The sequence below is a fragment of the Jaculus jaculus genome, chromosome 8, assembly GCF_020740685.1.
Source record: "Jaculus jaculus isolate mJacJac1 chromosome 8, mJacJac1.mat.Y.cur, whole genome shotgun sequence".
In the NCBI taxonomy this organism is placed as follows: domain Eukaryota; kingdom Metazoa; phylum Chordata; class Mammalia; order Rodentia; family Dipodidae; genus Jaculus; species Jaculus jaculus.
The window spans coordinates 82,918,325-82,942,149 of record NC_059109.1 but is presented as its reverse complement, the minus strand read 5'-3'; the positions used below and the strand labels follow the sequence as shown (position 1 = coordinate 82,942,149).

Sequence of the window (23,825 nt, the reverse complement as noted above, 5' to 3'; positions counted from 1 at the left end):
TACCTTGGGCTTGTTCTTTCTAGAAAAGACAGGCTGGCCCATATAGATTTGTGCAAATATACATGATGTTCAAAAGATAGAGTCGCTTAATGGTGCATTTCTCGTCACTTAACCCATCAGTTAAGTAAGGCATGACAGTGGCACATAAAATAGTGTAAACAAATCTCAAAACACTCTAAAGAGGGAAGGAAGCCAGACACAAAATACTGTGTTGTAAAATTCCCTTTACATGAGTTACTGAACAGACAAAACTAACCAATGGACAGAAAATAGATCAATGGTTAGCTTGAGGTTGGGAGAGATTGGAAAGGGCACAGGAAATTTTTAGAGGTGATGGAAATTTAGCTGGAATGTGGTGATGGTTACACTGAAATAAATAAATAAATATATGTGTGTATATATATATATATATATATATATATATATATATATATATATATATATATACATATACATATGAATATATATTCATTTACCTGCATACTTAAATTAAGGCACTTTATTTTGTCTGTGATGCTAGGCTAAGTTGTTTTTTTAATTGATCTAAAAATCCAAAGCAATGGGCTAAAGAGATGGCTTAGCAGTTAAGATGCTTGCCTGCAAAGCCTAAGGATGCAGATTCGACTCCCCAGAATCCATGTAAGCCAGATACACAAGGTGATACATGTGTACAAGGTGGCGCATGTGCACAATGTGGTGCACATACCTGGAGTTCATCTGCAGTGGTTAAAGCCCTGGCACATCAAATTCTTTCTCTCTCTCATTAAAAAAAAAAAAAAAACCAAAGCAAGCTGCTGGGTGTGGTGATACACACCTTTAATTTCAGCACTGAGGAGGATGCTGAGGTAGGAGGATGGCTGTGAGATCAAGGCCAGCCTGAAGCTAGAGTTCCAGGAGAGCCTGGGCTACAGTGAGACTCTGCCTAGGGGAAAAAAAAAACACAATAATAGGCAGAAATATCCCATGGACATGGATAATGGCACATCTAGAAGCCACAGATTGTTATTAGAAAAAGTCCAGAGCCAGGGATGGGATACCTTCCAATAAGTTGTTGGCCAGGGAGTTTCCTGATGCCCCCAAGCATTATGTAAAGAAATAAAGGTGTAGGGGCTGGAGAGATGGCTTAGCGGTTAAGCACTTGCCTGTGAAGCCTAAGGACCCCGGTTTGAGGCTCGGTTCCCCAGGTCCCACGTTAGCCAGATGCACAAGGGGGCGCACGCATCTGGAGCTCGTTTGCAGAGGCTGGAGGCCCTGGCGCGCCCGTTCTCTCTTTCTCCTTCTATCTGTCTTTCTCTCTGTGTCTGTCGCTCTCAAATAAATAAATAAATAAATAAATAAACAAACAAACAAACTATGTGTGGGCTAGAGAGGTGGCTCAGCAGTTAAGGCACTTGCCTGCGAAGTCTAATGACCTCTGTTCAATTCCCCAGTACCCACATAAACCCAGATGTGCAAAGTGGCACATGAGTCTGCAGTCTGTTTGCAGTGGCTGGAGTCCCTGGCATGCCTATTAAAAAAAAAAAAAAAGAAATAAAGGTGTAGAGCTAGAGAGATTGCTTAACAGTTAAGGCACTTGCCCACTTGCCCGCAAAGTCTAAGAACCCATGTTCAACTCTCCAGGTCTCATGTAAGCCAGACGCACAAGGTGGCACATGTGTCTGGAGTTTGATTGCAGTGACTGGAGGCCCTGATGTGCCAATTCTCTCTCTCTCTCTCTCCCTCTCTCTCTCTCTCTCTCTCTCTCTCTCTCTCTCTCTCTCTCCCTCTCTCTCTCTCTCTCTCACACACACACACGCACATTAAAAAATAAATAAGCTGGGAAATGGAACCAGCCTAGATGTCCCTCAACAGATGAGTGGATAATGAAGATGTGGCACATTTATACAATGGAGTTCTACTCAGCGGTAAAGAAAAATGAAGTTATGAAATTTGCAGAAAAATGGATGGACCTGGAAAGTATTATACTAAGTCAGGTAACCCAGGCCCAGAAAGCCACGCGCCACATGTTCTCTCTCATATGTGGATCCTAGCTACAGATGATTGGGCTTCTGCGTGAGAATGAAAATACTTAGTAGCAGAGGCCAGTAAGTTAAAAAGGAGACATAAAGGGTAGAGAAAGGAAGGGAGGAGGATACTTAATAGGTTGATATTGTACATATGTAATTACAATGAATGTAATGGGGAGGTAATATGATGGAGAATGGAATTTCAAATGGGAAAGTGTGGGGGTGGGAGGGAGGGAATTACCATGAGATATATTTTATAATCATGGAAAATGTTAATAAAAATAAAAATTAAAAAATAAAACCAACCCCCCCCCAAAAAAATAAATAAATTGTGGGCTGGAGAGATGACATAGTGGTTAAGCGCTTGCCTGTGAGGCCCAAAGACCCCAGTTTGAGGTTCCATTACCCACGTAAGCCACATACACAAGGTGGCACATGTTTCTGGGGTTCATTTGCAGTAGTTGGAGGCCCTGGTGTGCCCATTCTCTCTCTCTCTCTCTCTCTCCCTCTTTCTCTCTCAAAAAGATAAATAAAATTTTAAAAAAATTTAAAAATCAAGGTATAGAAAAATGTTGAGTTTTTATTTTAAATATTTTTAATGTATTACATTTTTACATATTGCTTATGAAAGAGAACAAAAGTGAGAGAGAGAGAGAGAGAGAGAGAATGGGTGCACCAGGGCCTCTTAGCCATAGCAACCCAACTTAAGATGTGTGTGCCACCTTATGCGCATGCATGACCTTGTGTGTCTTGTTTAGTGGGTTCTGGGAAGTCGAACCTGGGTCCTTTGGATTCACAAGCAAGTGCCTTAACCACTAAGCCATCTCTCCAGTCCTGTGCAGAGAAGGCTCAGCAGTTAGGTGCTTGTTTGCACAGCCTAAGGACTTAGGTTCAATTCCCCAGTACTCACATAAAGCCAGATGCACAAAGTGGCACATGCATCTAGAGTTCCTTTGCTGTGGCTAGAGGCCCTGGCGCACCTATTCTCTCTCTCCCTCTCTCTCTCTCAAATAAATAAAATATTTTTAAAAATCATTGAAAAGCTTATGCAAGAAACTAATAATATCTTTTTGTTGGGTGACAGGATGAAGACTCTTGAAAAGGTAGAAATTCTTTCTCTCCTTCTTTCTTTCTTTTTGAGGCAGGGTCTCACTGTAGCTCAGATTACCTGGAATTCACTTTGTAGCACAAGCTGGCCTGGAACGCTCTCTCGCTCGCCCTCGCTCGCTTGCGCGCCCTCTCACCTCTCCCCTCTCCTCTCTCCCCCTCTCCCTCTCCCTCTCCCTCTCTCTCAATTCCTCCTTCCCTTCCTCCCCTTTTCCCTCCCTTCCTGCATCAGGCTGGTAAGGAAGTGCCCTGACTCAGCTGGTCTAATAGCTAGAACTATAGGTGAGCACCATTGGCCTCGTAGTATACTGTTTGGTGTTTGAATCGTGTAAATGTAGTTTCCTCCGTCGCGGTGCATTCCAAGTTCTCAGAACCAAACAGGTTTAACAATTACATCCCTCGCCATCCAAAATTATACCTCGTACCCAAACTGAATTACAAAAGGAAACCAAAGTTGCATCCACCGGAATGGATTCCTCTCGCCGGGATTCTCGCAATTCCGCCTGTGGCCATGACCAGGGGCGAAAGGATGCCTCCTCCGGACCAGCTCCTCCCGCGCACGCCTGCGGGCGGGGACGTGGCGCGCCCGGGCTGAGTGGATAGACCCTCGGCCCGACCCCGGCCCAGGCAGGAGCAGTACGCCACCGAGCGGTCGTCAAAGAACCGCCCCGCAGTTCCCGCGCCTTCCCACCCGCACCAGGAGGGTCTGGGGCTGGATTCGAGGTCAGCCCTCGACGGCCGCTGTGGCCGGCCGGGAGGCCCGGTGCGCGCGGGGTCGGTCCCCGGGCGAGCACGAGGAGGGCTGCGGCGGGCGGGAGCCTGCGCCCAGCGTGGGTCGGCCTCCATTCAGCCCGGGGCGGGGCCGGCGCTTGGCAGCCAGAGCTTAGAGGCCCAGATTCTCCTAGCCATGGGCCGGGGGTCCCGGAGAACTCGGGGGTTGCCGCTGCCGCTGCTACTGCTGCTGCTGCTTCCCTCGTGGCGGGTGTGGGGCGCTCGGGGCCATGCAGGTGAGAGCGTGGGCAGGGGAGTGCCCCTAGGGCAGGGCGGAGGTGGTGGTGGGCTCCGCTTCAGGCCTTTGGAACTGACAGAGGATTCGAAACCGTGCAGCTACCGGGCCAAGACGGGTGTGGGGAGAGCTTGGGAGGACCTGCCAAGGAGCTCCTTGGGTCGACTTGCCGACACATAGCAAACAAAGCAGGGGCAAGAGCATCCCACCCTCAGCAAGCTCCCCAGCCTCCAGCTCCACCTCCCTCGGGGTAAATGGCTTCTGCATCTTCAGCCCTTGGGAGCTCCCAATCTCCAGGAAGCCACCACGCTCCCTGCATCCAGGGAGTCTTGCTCTGCCCTGAGGCCTAGTTGTGTCAGCCGCTCCTGCTCTCGGTGCAGAGACCTGGACAGTGTGTGTGTTGTTTATACAGTTGCCTTGTTTGGTTGGACAAACTAAAACAGTGTCTGTCTAGCAGCGCCTGGGGAAAACTGCCGCATTCTCTTCCCAGTGTATCCTTTCCTAACTTTGAGTAAGGTGGGGCTCTTAACAGCCTCTCCAAGTAAGTACTAGGAAGATTCTCCAGATCCCATACAGCAAGTGCTTGGCTGGAAAGGAAGCAGAAAGGGCCACGAGGGAGGAGGCTGAAGGGCTAGGTCGGGCCGACGCCACATGGAGACTCCCATTCTGTTCTGGCCGGAAAGGTAAAGAAGGTACAATCTCTGGACAAACCTTAGCCTTGAACCAGGGGATAGTGGGTGATGCTCTTCACCCAGACTGGCTCCTTCACTTTCCACTCCCATACACCCAGGCTCCAAATTCCATACCTGACTCCTTTCAGAAGGTGCCCCTGGCCAGCACGTGTGAATAGGGCTGTGCAGAGAACACCCACAGTTGAATTCACACCTTGCACCGTTGGTGTGCTGGGAAGACTTGGTCCTGCATGCCCAGCTAAGCCCTCTAAGAACTGAGACCTTCCCCTACTCTACAGGATCTTTCTCTTCAGTTTCTAGTCCAAAACCAAACTCCTCCCCCATCTGCCTGATAGCAGGTGGCTCATTAAGGAGCAGGTATTACTTGCAGAAGTGGTTCTTGGAACTGCTGCTATTCCAGATTTGTGATGCCTGAGCTTTGAAGAGGAACCAAAAGAGGAGACGTTGGGATGACCCAATAGAAGCTGAGCCATCCTTAGAGCTTCTATACCATCAGCCTGAGTTGGTCTGGGAACCGGGCTGGTGGTTGCTAGAGGTTTTGAGGGGGAGTGGCTCTGGTCTATCACAGGACTTAGTGCCAAATGGGTGGGATAGATGGCTGCTGGCTCTGGGTGCCTGGGACCTGGTTCTTGCAGGGTGGGTCCTGTGAGAGTTGCTGGAACCAGTTAGGGGAGGGGAGATAGGAGCACTCCAAAGGAGCATTCCAGCTCTGAGTAATGCTTGGCTCTGGTCTTCCTCTTGGAGCCCCCTTCAGCACTAAGCCTTTGTCCTCTGGTTCCCTCTGAATCCCCCTCATCCAATGACAAAAGGAGGGCTCTTCTGAGGCAGGGTTCCTGGGAACTTTGCCATGAGCACTGATCCCCAAAGGAAGCTCTGGGCAAGACATCTGGCTGCTGTTTTCCTCAGATGGTGAAGGAGTCTCAGGCAGCCTCTAGTTACAGATCTCTCACCCTAAAGGCATCTGCTGCCCAGTCTAAAAATAACCAAGGCTGCCTTCTTCCCATCCTCCCTGCCCTGGGACCTAGGCCACTTTCGTGTCATCTCTGACCCCCAAGCCAGCCCCTAGATCCCCATTCATGCATCTTCCTCTTTCCAAGATGCCCTGGTCTTTCTTCTGCCATCTCCCTGGTGGCTCTTCTGCTCTCCTCTGTCTTCCAGCCCAAGCCAAGAAGTGCTGAAGAGGAAGCTTGACCCTCAGGGCCTGTCTCCTTTTCTGCTGGAGTTCTGCTCCTACCTGGTCCTCAAATCCCCTCACTGGTGCTCTTTTCTCACCAGGAAATGTCCCTGGAGAGACAGTTACCCCCCACTGGGTCCTGGATGGCCGACCCTGGCTCAAGGTCACTCTGGAGGTCAGTGTCATATTACCCTGCTCTCAATCCCTCTGCCCTCCCCTTAAATGCACCAAGGCAGTTTTTCTGGGGTTCCCAGAACCAAATTGCTACACCCTTAAGACACCCCTGAGGGGAGGCAGGGCGTGAAGACATCTAAATGGGGAAAGTCTGCACACATGGAAGTCATTTGGGCCCGCCTTCCTCCCAATCCCTTACATCCGTGCCTTACCCTCCCTTCCCCCTCCCCCCTCTACCCCTGGAATGTGCAAGTTATCCCCACCCCAACCAAGCGGAGATGGGTTCAGAGTTTGGGGCATAAAACTTTTCAGGAGCTTCTTTAAGAATATCTTCCTACAGGGTGTGGTGGCACACGCCTTTAGTCCCTGCACTCAGGAGGCTGAGATAGGAGGATAGTTGTGAGTTTGAGGCCACCCTGAGACTAATTCCAGGTCAGTCTGGGCTGGAGCACGGCCTTACCTTGAAAGACAAACAGAAAAAGAATATCTCCCTTTGGCCATGTTTACAGGGAACACGTAACCTGTGGACACACTGCTTTCCTTCCCAGAGCCCTGCTGTTAAGGATCCTGAAACTTTAGACTCACTGGCAATTCACCTGTGGCAAGGAGGTCATGGTCACTTTATGGGTATCCCCAGATGTAGTCCACCCCATTTTACTTCTCCAGGACACTATCCTACCTCTTCCCAACTCCTGTCCACCATTCTCGCTCAGACTAACCATACCCCACCTATGTGTGCCATCACATCTGTGCTGCAAACCAAGAGGCCAGTGCCTTGGTATGCCCATTATACAGAGTGGCAAACTGAATTCCACAGAGGTTAGAATATTGTGCATGAATCATGGAAAATGCTAATAAAAATTTAAAAAAAGAAGAATATTGTGCATGGTCACACAGCTCTTTGGTCCTGAAACTCCCTAAGGTCTGAAAGATTTCAGACTATTTGCCACTCCTCTATAACCCATTTCCCCATACTACTGAAGCTCAAGCCTAGAGAACACTCTGTTCTGAATTCCTGAACAAAAGAAGACAGCCAGCCCCACTGCCCCAAACCAGGAGAATATGGCCTCAAAGTCTGGGGGCCCAGAGTTTCCAAACTAGGGCTTTCACTGAGGTTCTCCAGACTTCTAGGGCCTCCCCTCAACTCATCAAGCTCAGTGTTGGCCTGTGGAGGGTGGGCTGGGCATAGGCTGATGTCCCCTCTGACTTTGGCATCCCTGCTGGCCTACCTTGGGCTGTGACCCAGAGGAGAATTCCAGGAACCCCCCAAACCCTCTGTGCTCACTGAGGCCTCTTGTCTGTCAGGAAGCCTAAGAGGACAGGACAGAAGGAACTTTGGCAGGGCATCTTCCTCAAAGTCAAGACACTCAGGGGCAGGACAAGGATGGCCCACAGAACATGAGGCTGGGACTTCAGGAGCAATAAGTGAAGGCAGCAAGGGCTGCCAAGGGACAAGGACCTTCCACCTTGGCCATAGCCTCTGTCTTAGTACTAAGCTTTCCCCAATAAAGCAAGTGAAATTCCAGCCACATGAGCTCATGATTGGGGCCTTGTGGGGCTCATAGCCAGGGAAGTGGAGCTGCCCACTTACCATCTGCAGGGAAAGGGCCTCCCTGAAAGACTCTGAACCCCTTGGCTAGAGTCCTCTCCCAGTGCATTTTGGTATGAAAAGAGAGACAGCAAAGATGGGGAAAACATTCAAAAGATATGGCATTTCCCTGGCTTCAAAACCTCCTGGACTAGCTCCAACTCTGGGCCTCTAGCCAGGCTGAGTGGATAAGGTGGAGATAGGGAATATTTCCATGAGGGGAAAAGGCAAAGAAGTCTGGGGTGGAGAGGTAGTTAGAGAGCCAAGGCCAGCCCTCCTGACATCTAGCTGAGAAAGCCAATACTCTCTGGGCCTGAAATGGGATTCATGTTTACTTTGTGAGCTCAGGTATGGAGCTAGCCTGCTGGAGGCCACAGGAAATTTGAAGATAATTTGTTGTATTTGAAGTGGAAGAAGAGAGTCTGAGTTTTGTGGGGAATGAGGCAGCAAGATACAGAAACAAGGGGCTGGAGGTGTAGTTCAGTGATGCATGTGCAAGGAAGTCTCAGTATATCAGGAGTCCTAAGCCATGGCTACTAAATGACTCCTCAGGTACCCATTGTCTTCTTCTGTTTTTCATGCCCTTTCTGGGCACACGCAGAAAAGAACAAGCTGAGGGAAAGCACCTATAACCATAGGAAAGTATGGCTTCTTGTTTCTTTGTTTGAGACAGGATCTAATGCAACCTAGGCCATCCTCAAACTTGCTATGTAGCCAAGGCTATTCTTAACATCTGGATCCTCTTGTCTGTACCTCCTAAGTGGTAGAATTACAGGCATGTACCTATAGCTTCCCTTAGGGATCAGCACTCATGGCAAAGTCCCCAGGAGCCCATGAGGCTGTCTTTCTTTCTTTTTTTATTTCTGAAGTAGGGTCTCACTCTGGGTCAGCCTGACCTAGAATTAACTATGTAGTCTCAGGGTGACCTCGAACTCATGGTGATCCTCCTACCTCTGCCTCCCAAGTGCTGTGGCAGGCTGTGTTTCTGCACCTTCCAAGAGGCTGTTGGCCACAACAGATGTCTTCAGTTTGGGAATATCATTGTGTGCTACCACTTCCACAACCATCCATGACCCATGGCAGCAGCCTGCTATCCCCATGAACTTTCTCAGCAGCAGCTCCACATCTGTATTAGGTGTTGTCTTGTTTCTGGGACTAAACATCCAACAAAAAAATCAATTTAAGAGAGGAAGTTATAGTCCATGGCAGGGAAGGCATGGCCACAAGAGCTGGTCACATTCAGTTCAACAGTGAGGAAGCAGAGAGCGATGAATGTTGCTGCTCAGCCAGCATCTCCTTTTATACAGTCCAGGATCCCAGCCCATGAGATGGTGTGGCCCACAATTAAGGTGGGTCTTCTCACCTTGATTATCTTAATCAAGATAACCCCTCACAGGCTTGCAGAGGTGAACCTAATCTACATGATCCCTCACAGGTGAGTCTAGATCAAGTTGACAATGACACCAAAACATACCATGTTTAAGTCATAGCCTTCTACCCCTTGTCTCCATAGGCCCATGGTTATCTCAATGCAAAATACATTCAGTCCAACTTCAAAAGTCCTCCTCTGAGACTCAAGGCAGTCTCTTAACTGTGAGCCCTGTGAAGTCAAAACACAGGTTACATACTTTCAAAAAATGGCACAAAGTAAACATTCCTGTTTGATAAGGGAAGGATGGGAGCACAGCAAGGAAAGCTTAGATCAAAGCAAAACAAAAACACAGCAGGGCAAACATCAAATCCTGTAGCTCCATGTCTGGTACCTGGGACTGGTGATGAGATCCTCTGGACTCCAAAAGGCTTGGGTAGCTCCACCCCTCCAGATGTGCTGCTTGTGGCCTCCTTCCTGGGTTAGACCCACCAAGAGACCACATCTCTTTTTTTTTTTTTTTTCTGACAGATGTCCTCATGGTCCTGGCATCTGTCATCTCCTTTGCAACTTAGGGTTCACTTTTAAGCTTCATACAGTGACCTCACAGGCTCTCCTTACAGACTCTGGTCCTGACTCACACTGCACAGCTTCAGTGGCTCTCTGGATCCATGGTAAAAAATTCTATGACCTGAATCTTGTATCATTAATTTCTCCAAAATTTGGATGAAACCTGGCACCATGCCTCTGTATGCTGACCTCTAGAATCAGGAAGTTCCTTCAGCATTCTTCCTTTATGCCTTTCTTTTCAAAAGAATTTGCATTCCTCCTAACTTGATCCTTCAGTGGTTTGGGTCCTGCCATCAAGGCATCTTTCCTATTGTTTTAGTACACAGCAATAGATTTCCTTTAAATGGTGGCAAACTCTAGCACTTAACAGTTGAACGGGCTGCAGTCTCTGGGTTTGGGACTTTAAATTTGTTTACATTTCTTTCTGTGTCAAACTATGTTTTTCATATCTTTCTGCTCTGTTTTTTCCTTTTTCATTGAATAATTGAATCAGGGCACCAAAGAGAAACCATTCCATAGACTCAATACTTGTCTGCCTTGAAATTTTTCTCCACCAAACATACTTTTTCCATTACTTTATTACTTTTTTTGTTTTTGCTTTTTAAAAATATTTATTTAGTTAGTTATTTGAGAGAAAGAGGCAGAGGGAGAAGAATGTAGACCCACCAGGGCCTCTAACCACTGCAAACAAACTCCAGACACATGTGCTATCTTCTGCATCTGGCTTGCAGAACACTGAGGATTCAAACCTGGGTCCTTAGGCTTCACAGGCAAGTGCCTTAACCACTAAGCCATCTCTCCAGCCCTTCCGTTACTTAAAAAAAAATTTTTTTGAGAGAGAGAGAGAGAGAGAGAGAGAGGAAGAAAGAGGCAGAGAGAGAGAAAGAGAGAGAATGGGCACACCAGGACCTTTCAGCCACTGTGAACAAACTCCAAATACATGTGCTTCCTTGTGTGCATATGAAACATTACATGCTTGCATCACTTTTTGTGTCTGGCTATACATGGGACTTGGAGATTCTTAGGCTTTGCAGGCACTGCCTTAACCAATAAGCCATCTTTCTAGCACTCCATTACTTTTTAATTCAGCTTCGCTCAAATTTTCAGGACATGGGCAAATGTAGCCAGTTTCTTCACCAGAACAGCACATAAATTGCATCTAGCCCAGTTCCCAGTAGAGTCCATACTCCCCTCTGAAACCTCATGAGCCAAGCCTCCATTTCTGATGTTCACATTTCTCTTAGCCTTTGGGTCTTTCGAACTCCTACTACACTGGCCCCTTATGCTCTGCATAGAACATTGGAAGACTTCTTTTTTTTTTTTAAGGTAGGGTCTCACTCTACCCCAGGCTGACCTGGAATTCACTGTGTAGTCTTAGGGTGGCCTTGAACTCATGGTAATCCTCCTACCTCTGCCTCCCAAGTGCTGGGATTAACGGCATGCGCCACCATGCCCAGCCTAAACATTGAAAGACTTCTTTAGTCCAAAGCTCCAATCCTTCAGTATTCCTCCCACAAACCTATTCCAAAAGACCAAGACCCACATGGTCATATTTATTGTAACAATGGCCCCACCTCTCACTACCAGTATTCTGTATACTCTTGTTGCTAAGACAAAACATTCAACAGAAATCAGTTTAATGGAGAAAAGTTTTATTTTAGCATGAAAGTTCCAGGTTGCAGGGAAGGCATGTGGCAGGAGCTGCTTTAAAAATCCCATAGCTCCCTCCCTACTCCCACCTAACCATGGCCAGACTAGGTCTGGTATTCTGTAGCCACCTCCTGTTATGGTAATTGAAGATATCTCTGTGCTGAGAAGAGGGACATACCACCTCCTGCAATCTCTACCTCAGCACATCACTCAAGACCCCTCCCTCCAGAACAGTTTCTCTTTTTCTCTTACCATACCCCTTAAAACCCTCTCTCTAAGATGGTTTAGTGGTTAAGTGCTTGCCTTTGAAGCCCAAGGACCGCTGTTTGAAGCTCAATTCCCCAGGACCCATGTTAGCCAGATGCACAAGGGGGTGCATGCGTCTGGAGTTCGTTTGCAGTGGCTGGAGGCCCTGGCGCACCCATTCTCTCTGTCTGTCTCTCTCTCTCCCCCTGCCTCTTTCTCTCTCTGTCTGTCACTCTCAAATAAATAAAAATAACAACAACAACAAAAAAAAAACCTCTCTCTGACCCTCTCTTGCTTCTCTCTTGGGTTTTCTTGCTACTTCCCTGATTCATATTCTCCCCCACCCTCTCTTTCTCTCTCTCTCTCTCTCTCTCTCTCTCTCACCACCCCTTCTCTCTCCCACTCCCTCCCATTCCTTCTCCTTCCCCTCCCCCTCATCCACTATAATAAAATCTTCTAAAAACTTTTTATTTACAATTTTCATACATATATACATGCTGTTTTTCTTTTCAAGGTAGGGCCTCACTCTATCTCAGGCTGGCCTAGAATTCAAGAATTCACTTTGTGGTTTCAGGGTGGCCTCAAACTCGTGGTGATCCTCCTACCTCTGTCTCCTGAGTGCTGGGATTAAAGGCATGTGCCACCATGCCCGGCTCATAATGCATTTTGATCACAATCCCTCTCATTACTTTCTTTTTTCCTTTCCCTCATCCCCTTTCCACTGAACCCTTCTTTCCAGCTAGTTCCTCGCCTATTTTGATGCCTTTTTTGCTTTCCTCTGTCATCCATGACAACACGTTGATGGAGCTAACATTGTGCAGATCTTGTGCAGGTAATGACAGCCACATGAGGTCATGAGTGCAACCAGTACTTTGTGTCAGGAAGACAGTGTTCCAAAGCATTCTTCCTTATCCTTTGGGTTTTACATTTTTTCCAGCACCTCTTCTGCAATGGTCCTTACGCCTTGAAGGGTGTAATAAAGATATTTTATTTAGTGCTGAACACTCAACTGTCACTTCTGCTTAGCCCAATGATGAGTTTTGAGCCTCCACAATAGTGGCCACCATCTGAAAAGAGAAGCTTCTCTAACCAAAAGAGAGAGTGACACCAGTATATGGACATAAACATAAATGTTTAGAGAGCAGTTTGATGGGCATAAGATACTCATTAAGCCAAACAGTAATAGTTGTCCTCTAGAGGTTATGACCTCCTAGCCACAGGCTTTTAACTAGGATCTCAGTGCTGTGGTTTGAATTAGGCATCCCCCATAAACTTGTGTGTTCTGAATTCTTGATTCCCAGCTGGTAGCAATTTGGAAATTGGAGGCTCCTGGAGGAGGTATGTTGTTGGGGATGGGCTTATAGGTGTTATAGCCAGCTTTCCTTTGCAAGTGTTTGGCACACTCTCCTGCTGCTGCTATCCATCTGATGTTGACCAGGAGATGATGTTCAGCCTCTGCTCATGCCACATTTTCCCCTGCCATCATGGAGTTTCCCCTGAAGTCTGTAAGCCAAAATAAACAACTTTCTTCCCATCAGCTGCATTTGGTCAGGTGCTTTGTGCTAGCAGTGAAGGTAACTACAATAAGTACCAAGCATGGATCCCCTCCCATGGAGTAGGCCTCAAGTCCAATCACAGAGCAGTTGGTTACCCCTATAATAGACATGCCACTATTGCATCAGTTGGTACATTTGACCAGGTTTACCAGCCATAAAGCTTGTGGGGTGCACTGCTGGTTAAGACTGTTGATGTCTTTTCTCTCTCAGCAGGCTATATAGCACTTTCCAGCACTATGATGGCAAGTTAACAGGAAGGAAGTTTGTAACTCAGTTCCATCTTGATTTATCAGTGTCCTGCACCCACAGCATGTGGTGTTTTCAGCTGTAGGGTCTTACCATCTACTTCTGGTATGCAACCAAAAGCCTTGGCAATAGCCTGTATTGTTTTGGGGACCTCAGGGATCTCTCTGACCCATCTCAATTGGAGGTATCCTATCCTACAGTAAAGTCTTAAACTCAAGAAAGAGTTTGTCTTGGTGCCTCTACCTGGACCTCAAAACCTAACACTAGTCACTTTTAGTCCAACAGTGAGGAAACAGCAGAGTGGTGAAATGCTGCTGCTCAGCCAGCGCTCTGTTTTCTTTTCATAAAGTCCAGGACCCCAACCCATGGAATGGTGTCCCCCACAGTTAAGGTGGGTCGTCCCACCTTAATTAACCTACTATGATAATTCCTTACAGGTTATTCTAGGCCCTGTCAAGTTGACTATAAAAAACCATCACAACATCCTACCTGCTTTCTGACAGACAGGTGTCCTGGAGCCCTACTACAACCTGTATTCCTTCTTGTTCAGGTATCAAGGCTAGATGTGGGGCTGGTGGCCATGGCAGCAGAAGGCCAGGATCTCCTGCTTGAGCTGGAGAAGAACCAGTGAGTATCAGGTTGGAGTGTGGCTGTAGCTCATAACAGACATACTCTCTCTTGAGGTGATCAGTGCTTGTGGCAGGGACTGACAAAGACTTGTATGGGATGCTGACAGGGGAGCAGGACTCAGAAGCATGACAGGGAGAGTCACAGCCTATGCTGACCCTCTTGATGTTGCCCAGGTTGAGTGAGGCTGGCTGTGGGTACATATTGTATCCCAGGAGCTTGGCAGCTCCTGCTGGAGATAGTGGCAGTCCCAGGATGTGTTGTCAAAGGGGAATCCTAAATGGGATGGCACTCCAGGTAGGGACAAAGCTCAGGGGCTCCAAAGATAAAGGCATATCCAAAGGTGGCAATTTGTCTGGCCTTCTTGGAGTATCTCCATCTGCATGGAATCAAGCAAGGGAAGTGAACTTGGGGAGTCCTTGTAGGGCCAGACCCAGAAGGTATTTTATTGCTACTTGTCCTGGACATACAAAGCCAAACATTTTGAGGTTGTGCATGAGAAGGCAGAACATGACTCAGGATGGTGCTCTGGGCTGAGTGCAGTGAGTGTCTGAGACCAAGTCTTGGGACCATGGAGACTGTGCTACCCATAGGTATCATGTGTTCAGTGCGTATGTCACGCAGGCACTGTGCTAAGTACTCCATACATCTCACTCTCCCCCATGGAATCAGACTGACTGGGAACAAACTCTAGTTCACCATGTTAAACCACAGTTCCACAGGTTCCACTTCCCTGCCTACCAAACTAACTCAGTATATTTGTGTATATGCATGCATCCAGCAGGGGAGCAAAGTGGGTGCAGGAGGAGGAATGACCAGGAGGTGAGGCCCACACCCCAGGTCTTTGGAAGGTAGTTTGGAGGTGAATAAGACAAGATAAAGTTGGAGTTAGGATTGTCCTTGAAGAATAATTGAGGGTCTGGAGAGATTACTTAATGGTTAAGGCACTTGCCTGCAAAGCCTAATGACCTGGGTTCAAGTCCCCAGAACCCATGTAAAGCCAGATGCACAGGTGGCATATGAGTCTGGAGTTTGTTTACAGTGGCTAGAGGGTCTGGCATGCTTATTCTCTTGACTTTCTCTCCCTCAAATAAATACATTAATTGAGTTAAATATTTAAAAAAAAAGAATAATTGAGTGGCTGCAGAGATTGCTCAGTGGTTAAGGCACTTGCCTGCAAAGCTTAACAACCTGGGTTCAATTCCCCAGTATCCACATAAAGTCAGATGCACAAAGTGGCAAATGCATCTGGAGTTTGTTTGCACTGGCTAGAGGCCTTGTTGTGCATGTGCTCTCTCTCTCTCTCTTTCCTTGCAAATAAATAAATTAATAAATAAATATCTTTAATTATAAAAACTATATATATTACAAAAGAATAATTGAAGGATAGCATGGTGGTGCATGCTTTTAATCCCAGCACTCAGGATACTGAGTTAGGAGAATCAACATGAGTCTGAGACCAGCCTGGGCAACAGAGTGAATTTCAGGTCAGCCTGGATTAAAGTGAGACCTTGCTCCCAAAAAACAATAAAAGTTAAAAAGAAGAAGCTGAGCATAGTGGCTTACACCTTTAATCCCAGCACTTGGGAGGCAGCGGTAGGAGGATTGCCTTGAGTTCAAGGCCACCCTGAGACTACAGAGTGTATTCCAGGTCATCCTGGACTAGAAAAAAAAAAAAGTAAAAAAGGAGAAAGAGGAAGAGGAGAAGAATAATTGGGGATGAGAATGGTGATATAAGCTTATAAGTTCAATTACTCAGGAGTCTGAGGCATGAGGATCACAAGGTGAGTTCAAGATCAACACTGGGAACCTGAGGCAGGGTAACACTGCCCTGTCTCAAAATATAAAGTAAAAAAAGAAAACTGTGCATAATGGCAGTATTTGTGATAAAGTAGGAGGATTGTCATGAGTTTGAGGCCAGTCTGGGGTTGCAAAATGAGTCCTAGGACAGCCTGGGCTACAGTGAGACACACATATATAGAGAGATACTGAAGATATATCTCAGTGGTAAAGCACTTGCCTAGCATGTGTGAAGTCTTGGGTTTGATCTCCAGTTTGCAGTGGTTGGGGGAGGTACAAATGACTTACAGTTGATCTGTCCTGGGAGAAGGATCCTAAGGATGGAATTGTGATTAGAGTAGGGTTTGACTTATGAACAGGGGTCTGTATCAGTTACCTTCTCATTGCTGGGATAAAATACCTGACCAGAAGCAGCTCAGAGAAGACAAGGGTTTGTTTTGGCTTACAGTATCCAGAGAAGTTTCATCATGGTGGGGAAAACAGGGCAGGAGCAGACAGCTGGTGTCACATCTTCATATCAGCAGGAAGGAGGACAACATCCTGTGGGCTGAACTATACAAGGTCCACCCCCCAGTGACACACTGTCTTCAGCAAGGCTCCACCTCCTAAAGGTTCCACAAACTTCTCAAATCAAGCATTCAAACACAAGTCTTTACAGGACATTCCACCTCTAAACCACCACAGAATCCCTGCTCAGGTAGGCAGAACAGAAACAGGTATAGGTATGTAGAATTTAGTTTTCTCTGGAAGTGAGGGGTAAGTACCACTGAGGGACATATAGAGACATGAGGGAAGTAGCAGCCCTAGGAGTTGAAAAACTGAGGTGGGAGGCAGCTAGAGAGTTGACCAGATGCTCAACAAAGCAGGCAGAGGCAGGGATACTCCACGAGTCCACTACACTTCCTTGACTCCAAGTGGTACCTCTGCACTAGTAGCTCTTGACTCCTCCTCTGACCCATGGACCCGAGTTGTCTGCTGCAGCCCTCACACAGGACCACAAAGCTCTCCTTCTTCCTGCTCCTCCCTGACCTGTCTCATCTTTCCATCTCCTACGTTTAAGTCATCCTACAGGCTCGTTCTGGACCTTTGTCTTTCTTCCCTTAATCCTGGGTTTTTCTGATCTAAGCTACACAAGCCTCTCTTGTCCCTTCCCAAAACACATGCAGGGGACCTCACTTAAAACTGCTCAACCTAGCCGGGCGTGGTGGCGCACGCCTTTAATCCCAGCACTCGGGAGGCAGAGGTAGGAGGATCGCCGTGAGTTCAAGGCCACCCTGCGATGACAGAGTTAATTCCAGGTCAGCCTGGACCAGAGTGAGACCCCACAAAAAAAAAAAAAAAAAAAAAAAAAAAAAAAAAAAACTGCTCAACCAGCCAGCAGGGAGGAAGGTGGAAAGGCAACCCAGATTACTAAATCCAGTGATTCCTAAAATACCCTTCCCAGCAGGCTGCTGGCCGCAGGATACACAGAAACCCACTACGGCCCAGATGGGAAGCCAGTGGTGCTAGTCCCCAACCACACGGTGAGATATTTCCACAGGCTGTGAGGACAGAGTGAAAGGGTACTATGGATGCATCCCCAAAATTCCTATCTCTTTTCTCACCTCCTCTTCCTGAGAAAGTCAGAGCCAGCTCCCCTCCTCCCTCCTTCCGCTTGTCCCTTCCACTTTGGCCCTAAGATTTGGGGCTGAGTTCCTTCCTCTCCAGGATCATTGCCACTACCATGGGAAGGCAAGGGGCTTCCAAGACTCCTGGGTAGTCCTCAACACCTGCTCTGGGATGAGGTGAGTATTTTTTTTCTTTTATTTTTTGTTTTTTGAAGGGAGGGGATCTGGGCCTGGGGCAGGTGTAAGAGCCCCTTGACACTCCATCTGCATCCCTCTGCACTCTAGTGGCCTGATTACCTTCAGCAGAAATACCAGCTATTACCTTCATCCCTGGCCACCTAGGGACGCTGAGGGCTTCTCAACTCCCAAGATCTTCCGGATGGCCCAACTGCTCACCTGGAAAGGGGCCTGTGGCAACAAGGATGCTGGGGACAAAAGGGTCATGGCCAGTGCTCATGGCCCACAGAGCAGGGTAGGGGCACAGACAAGGGTGGGAGTGGGAAGGCACTATCCACAGCCCTCCACAACAGAAGAGAAATGAATGCAGGCCACAGACCAGAGCCAGCTGTCCTGATATTTGAACTCAGAGTGTAAAGAAGCAAATTTGAGCAAAAATATTAACTATTCTTTGTGGGAACCAGGGCTAGTAGTCAGAACTCAACCGCTCAGGTGTCACCATTTGCCCCTCACAGGTGAGGCGACAGGCCCGAAGTAGTCCTAGATACCTGGAGCTGTATTTAGTGGCTGACAACACCCTAGTAAGGAGAGACCCAAGGGAGCTAGCTAAGGGATGGGATGGAACCTGCTCAGCCTCTTAATACTCCAGCATTTCTGCCTTCCCAGTTCGTGAAGCAGCATCAGAACTTGAACCACACCAAACAGCGTCTCCTGGAGATTGTAAATTGTGTGGACCAGGTTGGTGGTAGGGTGGGCCATTGAGAAGCACTGGCGCCTCTACCATAGGGGCCTGGCGCTCGCGTCAGCCCGCCTGTTTCTCAGATTCTCAGGACTCTGGACATTCAAGTGGTGCTGACGGGCCTGGAAGTGTGGACAGAGCGAGACCACAGCCTTGTCACAGAAGACGCCAACGCCACCCTCTGGGCCTTCCTGCAGTGGCGCAGGGAGCTGCTGGCACGAAGGCCACACGACTCTGCGCAACTGCTCACGTGCGTGCCTCTTTGTCGCGGCGGGGCGGGCGGCGCGTGGCCCTTGCTCCCTGCCCCGCCCCGCCTAGCCGCGCTTCTCCCTCAGGGGCCGCGCGTTTCGGGGCACCACGGTGGGCCTGGCGCCTGTTGAAGGCATGTGCTGTGAGGAGAGCTCGGGAGGTGTGAGCGTGGTGAGCTCCGCAGGGCGCCCGGGAGGGGAAGCGCGGGGGTGCGCCCCAAGGCCCGCAGTGACACCGCTCCCCCCAGGACCACTCGGAGCTCCCCATTGGTGCGGCAGCCACGATGGCCCACGAAATAGGCCATAGCCTAGGCCTGGGCCACGACCTGGAAGGCTGTTGCGCGGAAGCCTTGGCAGAAGAGGGCGGCTGCGTCATGGCAGCGGCCAGCGGGTACGTGTGCAGGGCCGGAGCAGCAGTCCTGCCGCGTTTCTTCGGTGACCTCTCAGTTCCTTCTGAGAAGTGGGGGTGATGATACCCTGACTTGTGAGTGCTTAGGGAAAGAGACGCAGGGCACGTGGATTCTCCGGGGTATCGGGATGATTTTCGGATTACTGAGTCTGTAGAGTAACTCCGCGGAGCTGCCCCGCACGTTGCGTGCTTGCTCCCCGCTCGAGACCTGTCCCAGGTGCACGGTGTGTCCTGACAAGTCACTTCCCTCCGGGGGATTCGAACCTCCCTCCCGTCCGTCAGGCATCTCATCTTGGCGGCTGTATGCCAGGCTGCAGGCGGGGTTCGGAGGTGGTCCCCGCTCTTCCGACGCTCCCGCACCCCCACGCCCGCCCTAGGCACCCGTTCCCACGCGTGTTCAGCTCCTGCAGCCGCCGCCAGCTGCGCGCTTTCTTCCGCAAGGGGGGCGGCGCCTGTCTCGCCGCCGCCGGGGACCCCGGGCTCCTCGCGCCCCCCGCCCACTGCGGAAATGGCTTTCTGGAGGCCGGCGAAGAGTGCGACTGCGGTTCTCGCCAGGTCAGGTCCATTGTCCGGCCCTGGGGACCCAAACGCCCCCGCCGCTTTTCACCCGCGCAGAGGTCTGGCGCGCGGCGCCTTCACCGGTCCTCTTCTCCCCCTCTGGACTCCAGAAGTGCCCGGAGCCCTGCTGCTTGGAGCACAACTGCTCGCTGCGCGCGGGGGCCCAGTGTGCCCACGGGGACTGCTGTGCGCGCTGCCGGGTGAGGGCTGCGGGGCGCCTGGCAACTAGCCCGATGGCTGGGCTGGGTTGGCACCCCCTAGTCTCCCAACCGCGCGTGAGCTCTGCTCAGTGCCTTCCCCTCCGCCCCTAATCTCTAAAACCAACACTTCACTTAGACCTCTCTGCCCCCCCTTGTCTCTCTGCCTCCCCTATTGGGCGACCTGTGCAGTTAAAGCCTGCAGGCACGCCGTGTCGACGGGCTGCAAGTGAGTGTGACCTCCCGGAGTTCTGCACTGGCACCTCTCCTCATTGTCCCCCAGACATTTACCTACTGGATGGCTCACCCTGTGCCAAGGGCCGCGGGTACTGCCAAGATGGTGCATGTCCCACGCTGGAACAGCAGTGTCAGCAGCTCTGGGGACCTGGTGAGACCATGCATGCAACCTTGCCTTGAACCCTGACTCCTCCTGGGATTGACCCAGTGTTCTACTTTGGCCAAGCGCCACCACCAGTGAACTGTGGTCCAAGGAGTGTGTCCCAGTTTAGGCTGTCCAGCCCCCACCCCATTCTTTCCCAGAATCTGAGCCTGCCCCTGAGGCCTGTTTCCAGGTGTTGAACTCTGTGGGGGACGCACGGGGAAACTGTGGCCAGGACAGCAAGGGCCGCTTCTTGCCTTGTGCACAGAGGTGAGGACTGGAGCTGAGAGACCACAGCTACAGAGTGGGGCAGGGTAACATTGTTGACCACCTTCCATTTCCCACTCCCCCCAGGGATGTTCAGTGTGGGAAATTGCAGTGCCAAGGTGGAGAGCCCAATCCACTTGTGCTGCACACGGTGCCTGTGGATTCCACAGTTGTCCTAGAGGGCTGCGACGTGGCTTGCCGGGGAGCTTTGGTGCGCCCTAATGCTCCGCTGGACCTACTAGACTTGGACCTGGTAAAGCCAGGTACCCAATGTGGACCTAGAATGGTGAGCCCTGCCTTGCCAGCTCCTCCTGGCCTTTGAGTCCTGTAGGTCAAAGCGTCCCCCTTACTGCCCAGTGGGTACACTGCTCGTAGGTATGCCAGGATAGGCGCTGCCAGAATGCTACCTTCCAGGAGCTAGAGCGCTGCCTGACTGCCTGCCACAGCCATGGGGTGAGTAGCCTGCGGGGTCAGGGTGACCTTGTGGCCCCGATCCCAAGTGACCTTTTCTTCTCCGCAGGTTTGCAATAGCAACTATAACTGCCACTGTGCTGCCGGCTGGGCTCCACCCTACTGTGACAAGCCAGGCTTTGGTGGCAGCATGGACAGTGGCCCGGTGATGCCTGAAAGTGCGCAATAAGCAGCAGATGGGCACTGCTTGGGGGAGTGTGCTGCCGGGACTTAGGACTCCTGTCCTCCACAGACCAAGATGCCTTCCTGTTGGCCATGCTCCTCAGCTTCTTCTTGCCTCTGCTCCCGGGGGCTGGCCTGGCCTGGTGCTACTACCGCCTTCCAACCCTCTGTCACCAGAGATTCCCCTGGGGCTGCAGGAGTGACTCCATGCACAGTGGGTAAGCTGAATGTCACACTCTGAGGGCTCAAGCCTCTCTTCCTGAGCCTACATGTGTGTTTTCTGCTTCTCTGCCAGGGCTTCAGGAAGTGGGAGGAGCTGGGGTTTTGGAAGCAGAGTGGGGTTCCTCAGGAAGTAGTGAAAGTCTGCAGGCAGTGGGAGGAAGCCGTGAGGGGCCTCCCAGGCAAGTCTGCAATATGGCTGGCTGCTCTCACTTGTGCTCAAGGCTTGCCCCTTCTCTCCCTCTCCCCTCACAACGACTCTGCTCCTCCTGCCAGGTGGCTGCCCTACACCTTACTTCCCTGGGTTTTTGTTTTCATTTTTCACCAGTTCAAATTCAGTCTGTGCTCCGCTATACCCCTGGAGACCTGGCCAGCCTCCATCTCAGGAGTTCTCAGCCCCCTGCCACTTCCTCTGCCCTAAGCACTCTGTTACCCCCACAAATTCCCCAGTGCCAGGCCCAGCCCAGCTTTGCACTGCATTCCCAGGGTCAGCTGTGGTGCTGACTGTTCTCCTGTCAGGACCCACTCAGCACCCCTGTCCTTTGCAGGCCACAGTGACGTAAACCCAGTTCTGTGACCAGAAGAAGGGTCACATTATACTAAGCATGGTTCACCTAAGGCTGCCTCTTTACTGGACCCTGGGCAAGACACTATGACCATGTCTGACAGCCTGGTCTTGGAAGTGTTCCCAGCCAGCTGAGGGAAAGGGCAGGATTGGGCTGGAAAAGGGAGCAGATGCCATCCCAGGTAGGGGCAGGGGACCAATAGGCCCCAGGAGCCAACTGAAAAGGCATTGGTGCAGCTGAGTCATGTTTGGGGTCTGCAGGCAGAGAAACAAGGTGGGCAGAGCTTGGCATGGCAGTCAGTATAGGAGGGTTCATGGCACAGCTGTGTCTCATCATCAAGTGTCCCAAGGGAAGTGGAGAATGTTCAGAGGAGACATCACCGGAAGTGGCAAGGCCCTGGGAAATAGGCATAAGCAGCCAAAGGTGGCTCAAAGTCAAGGGCAGCAGAGCACTTAATCACGAAGAATACAGGCAGACACAGCTACTGCTGTGAGGGGCACATCTTTGCACTCCAGCTCTAGTGACACCTATATCTGAAGGGCTCCAGGGGGCTGCAGTGGGACCAGAATCTGGGAGAAACATTAGGATTGGACAGAAAGGGAGAGAGAAAGAAAGAAAAGAAAAAGAGAGGCGATGCCTGTGGCCCTGGAGACCATGGGTCTCAAGCTAAGCCTGGAAGGGACTTGGATCAGAAATGTGAAACAGTTGTTTCAGAACTGGGGCCAGATGCCATGCTATGGGGAAGCAATCCCCTTTGCCCTGCTTACATTCACTTTGCCAACCTCCCGACGTCTTATCACTGCTTAGGCCCATCCATGGACCATGCAGGGACCACTCCTTGGGCAATGTTCATGTCATGGAGTTGAGCCCCACTGTCACTGGAGAGCCACAGTCCCTGGGTGAGTGACACATCTGAGGACATGGAGAGGGGAGTAAAGGGATAGGCTCTCACCTTCAGCCTCCTTCCAGAAGGCCCCTCTCCTTCACTTAACACAGCAGGCCCTGCCCTAGCCCTAGGGATTCCTGGCAACAGTATTCACAGCAGTCATCTCTTGCATTGCTCCTAGACCCTGAAAACTCCACAGGAGCCCACCAACCACCCTCAGAAGCTTGACCCCGGTAGACCTGTCTGATCCCTGTCTGAGGTGAGGCCTTCCTGTCACAGTGCAGCCTCCCACTTCTTTATCAGCTTGTTGCCTCCTAATCAGGTTTCTGGGCTTGTGTTCACAAAGACATGAGGCACAACCTTTTGGAAAACTGTTGTCATAGAAATCATAATGATGGAAGCCTTTGGAGCAGGAGAGGGCCAAATGTGGTTTCTGGGTCACGAGTAGCATGAAAGAGGACAGGAGTCTGTGACATATGACTTGCAGCCCTCAGGGAGGACTCTTCTTTCTGCCACTTCATTCTCAGCAGGTCAAGCCCAGAAGATGAGATCTCTGGGAGTGGGCCTCCTGGGGTGAGGTGACAAGACAGAGGACCACCAACAGCTACTCTGGGAACTCAGCTGAGCTCCTGAACCTTTGGCAGGTTGGAGGTTTCTTCTCCCAGTTGAGTTCCTCCCAACATGCTTGCAGACCCCACAGCCTCATCAGAAGTTCTTGATGTTGATATCACCTATCCTGATCACACAATGTCAGAAACATAGGTGGATATGTTTGTGTCTTTCCATAATGCCGGAACTTATTGAATAACAATAAATTCACAACCCATGTCAATTTCCTTGGATACCATTTGCCAAGTAGTCCCAATTTCCCATGATAGCTGGCCAGTGGCAAACACGAGTCCTTTTACTCTAATTAACTATTAATATTAAATTCTCAGGTCACAATTACTATATATTTTATTGGTAGGAGGTGTGTGTGTGTGTGTATTACAGAATTGCTATATGGAGTCACAGAAGCTGAAACGTGGGCTAAGAATACAGCTCAGTTGGAAAGGGGCTTGCCTAACATGTCCAAAGCCCTGGGTTGACTTCCCAACACTGCAAAAACCAGATGTAGTAACACACATCT

At 50.0% G+C, this 23,825-nt stretch overlaps 1 protein-coding gene across 1 annotated transcript; it reads left to right on the top strand.

Moving 5' to 3' along the window:
• The first annotated feature begins 4,008 nt into the window (after nucleotides 1-4,008).
• Nucleotides 4,009-23,528, top strand: Adam33 (ADAM metallopeptidase domain 33). The gene is given in 23 exon segments (XM_045156570.1): nucleotides 4,009-4,120; nucleotides 6,087-6,160; nucleotides 13,935-14,011; nucleotides 17,256-17,334; nucleotides 17,519-17,595; nucleotides 17,704-17,890; nucleotides 18,111-18,176; nucleotides 18,262-18,333; nucleotides 18,418-18,584; nucleotides 18,670-18,754; nucleotides 18,831-18,973; nucleotides 19,369-19,546; nucleotides 19,660-19,749; nucleotides 19,939-20,134; nucleotides 20,287-20,395; nucleotides 20,480-20,678; nucleotides 20,768-20,845; nucleotides 20,913-21,021; nucleotides 21,096-21,243; nucleotides 22,618-22,709; nucleotides 22,878-22,891; nucleotides 22,893-22,955; nucleotides 23,227-23,528. Coding segments are annotated over 22 exon segments (2,391 nt in total). The 5' UTR covers nucleotides 4,009-4,020; the 3' UTR covers nucleotides 22,944-22,955; nucleotides 23,227-23,528.
• The last annotated feature ends 297 nt before the right edge of the window (nucleotides 23,529-23,825 follow it).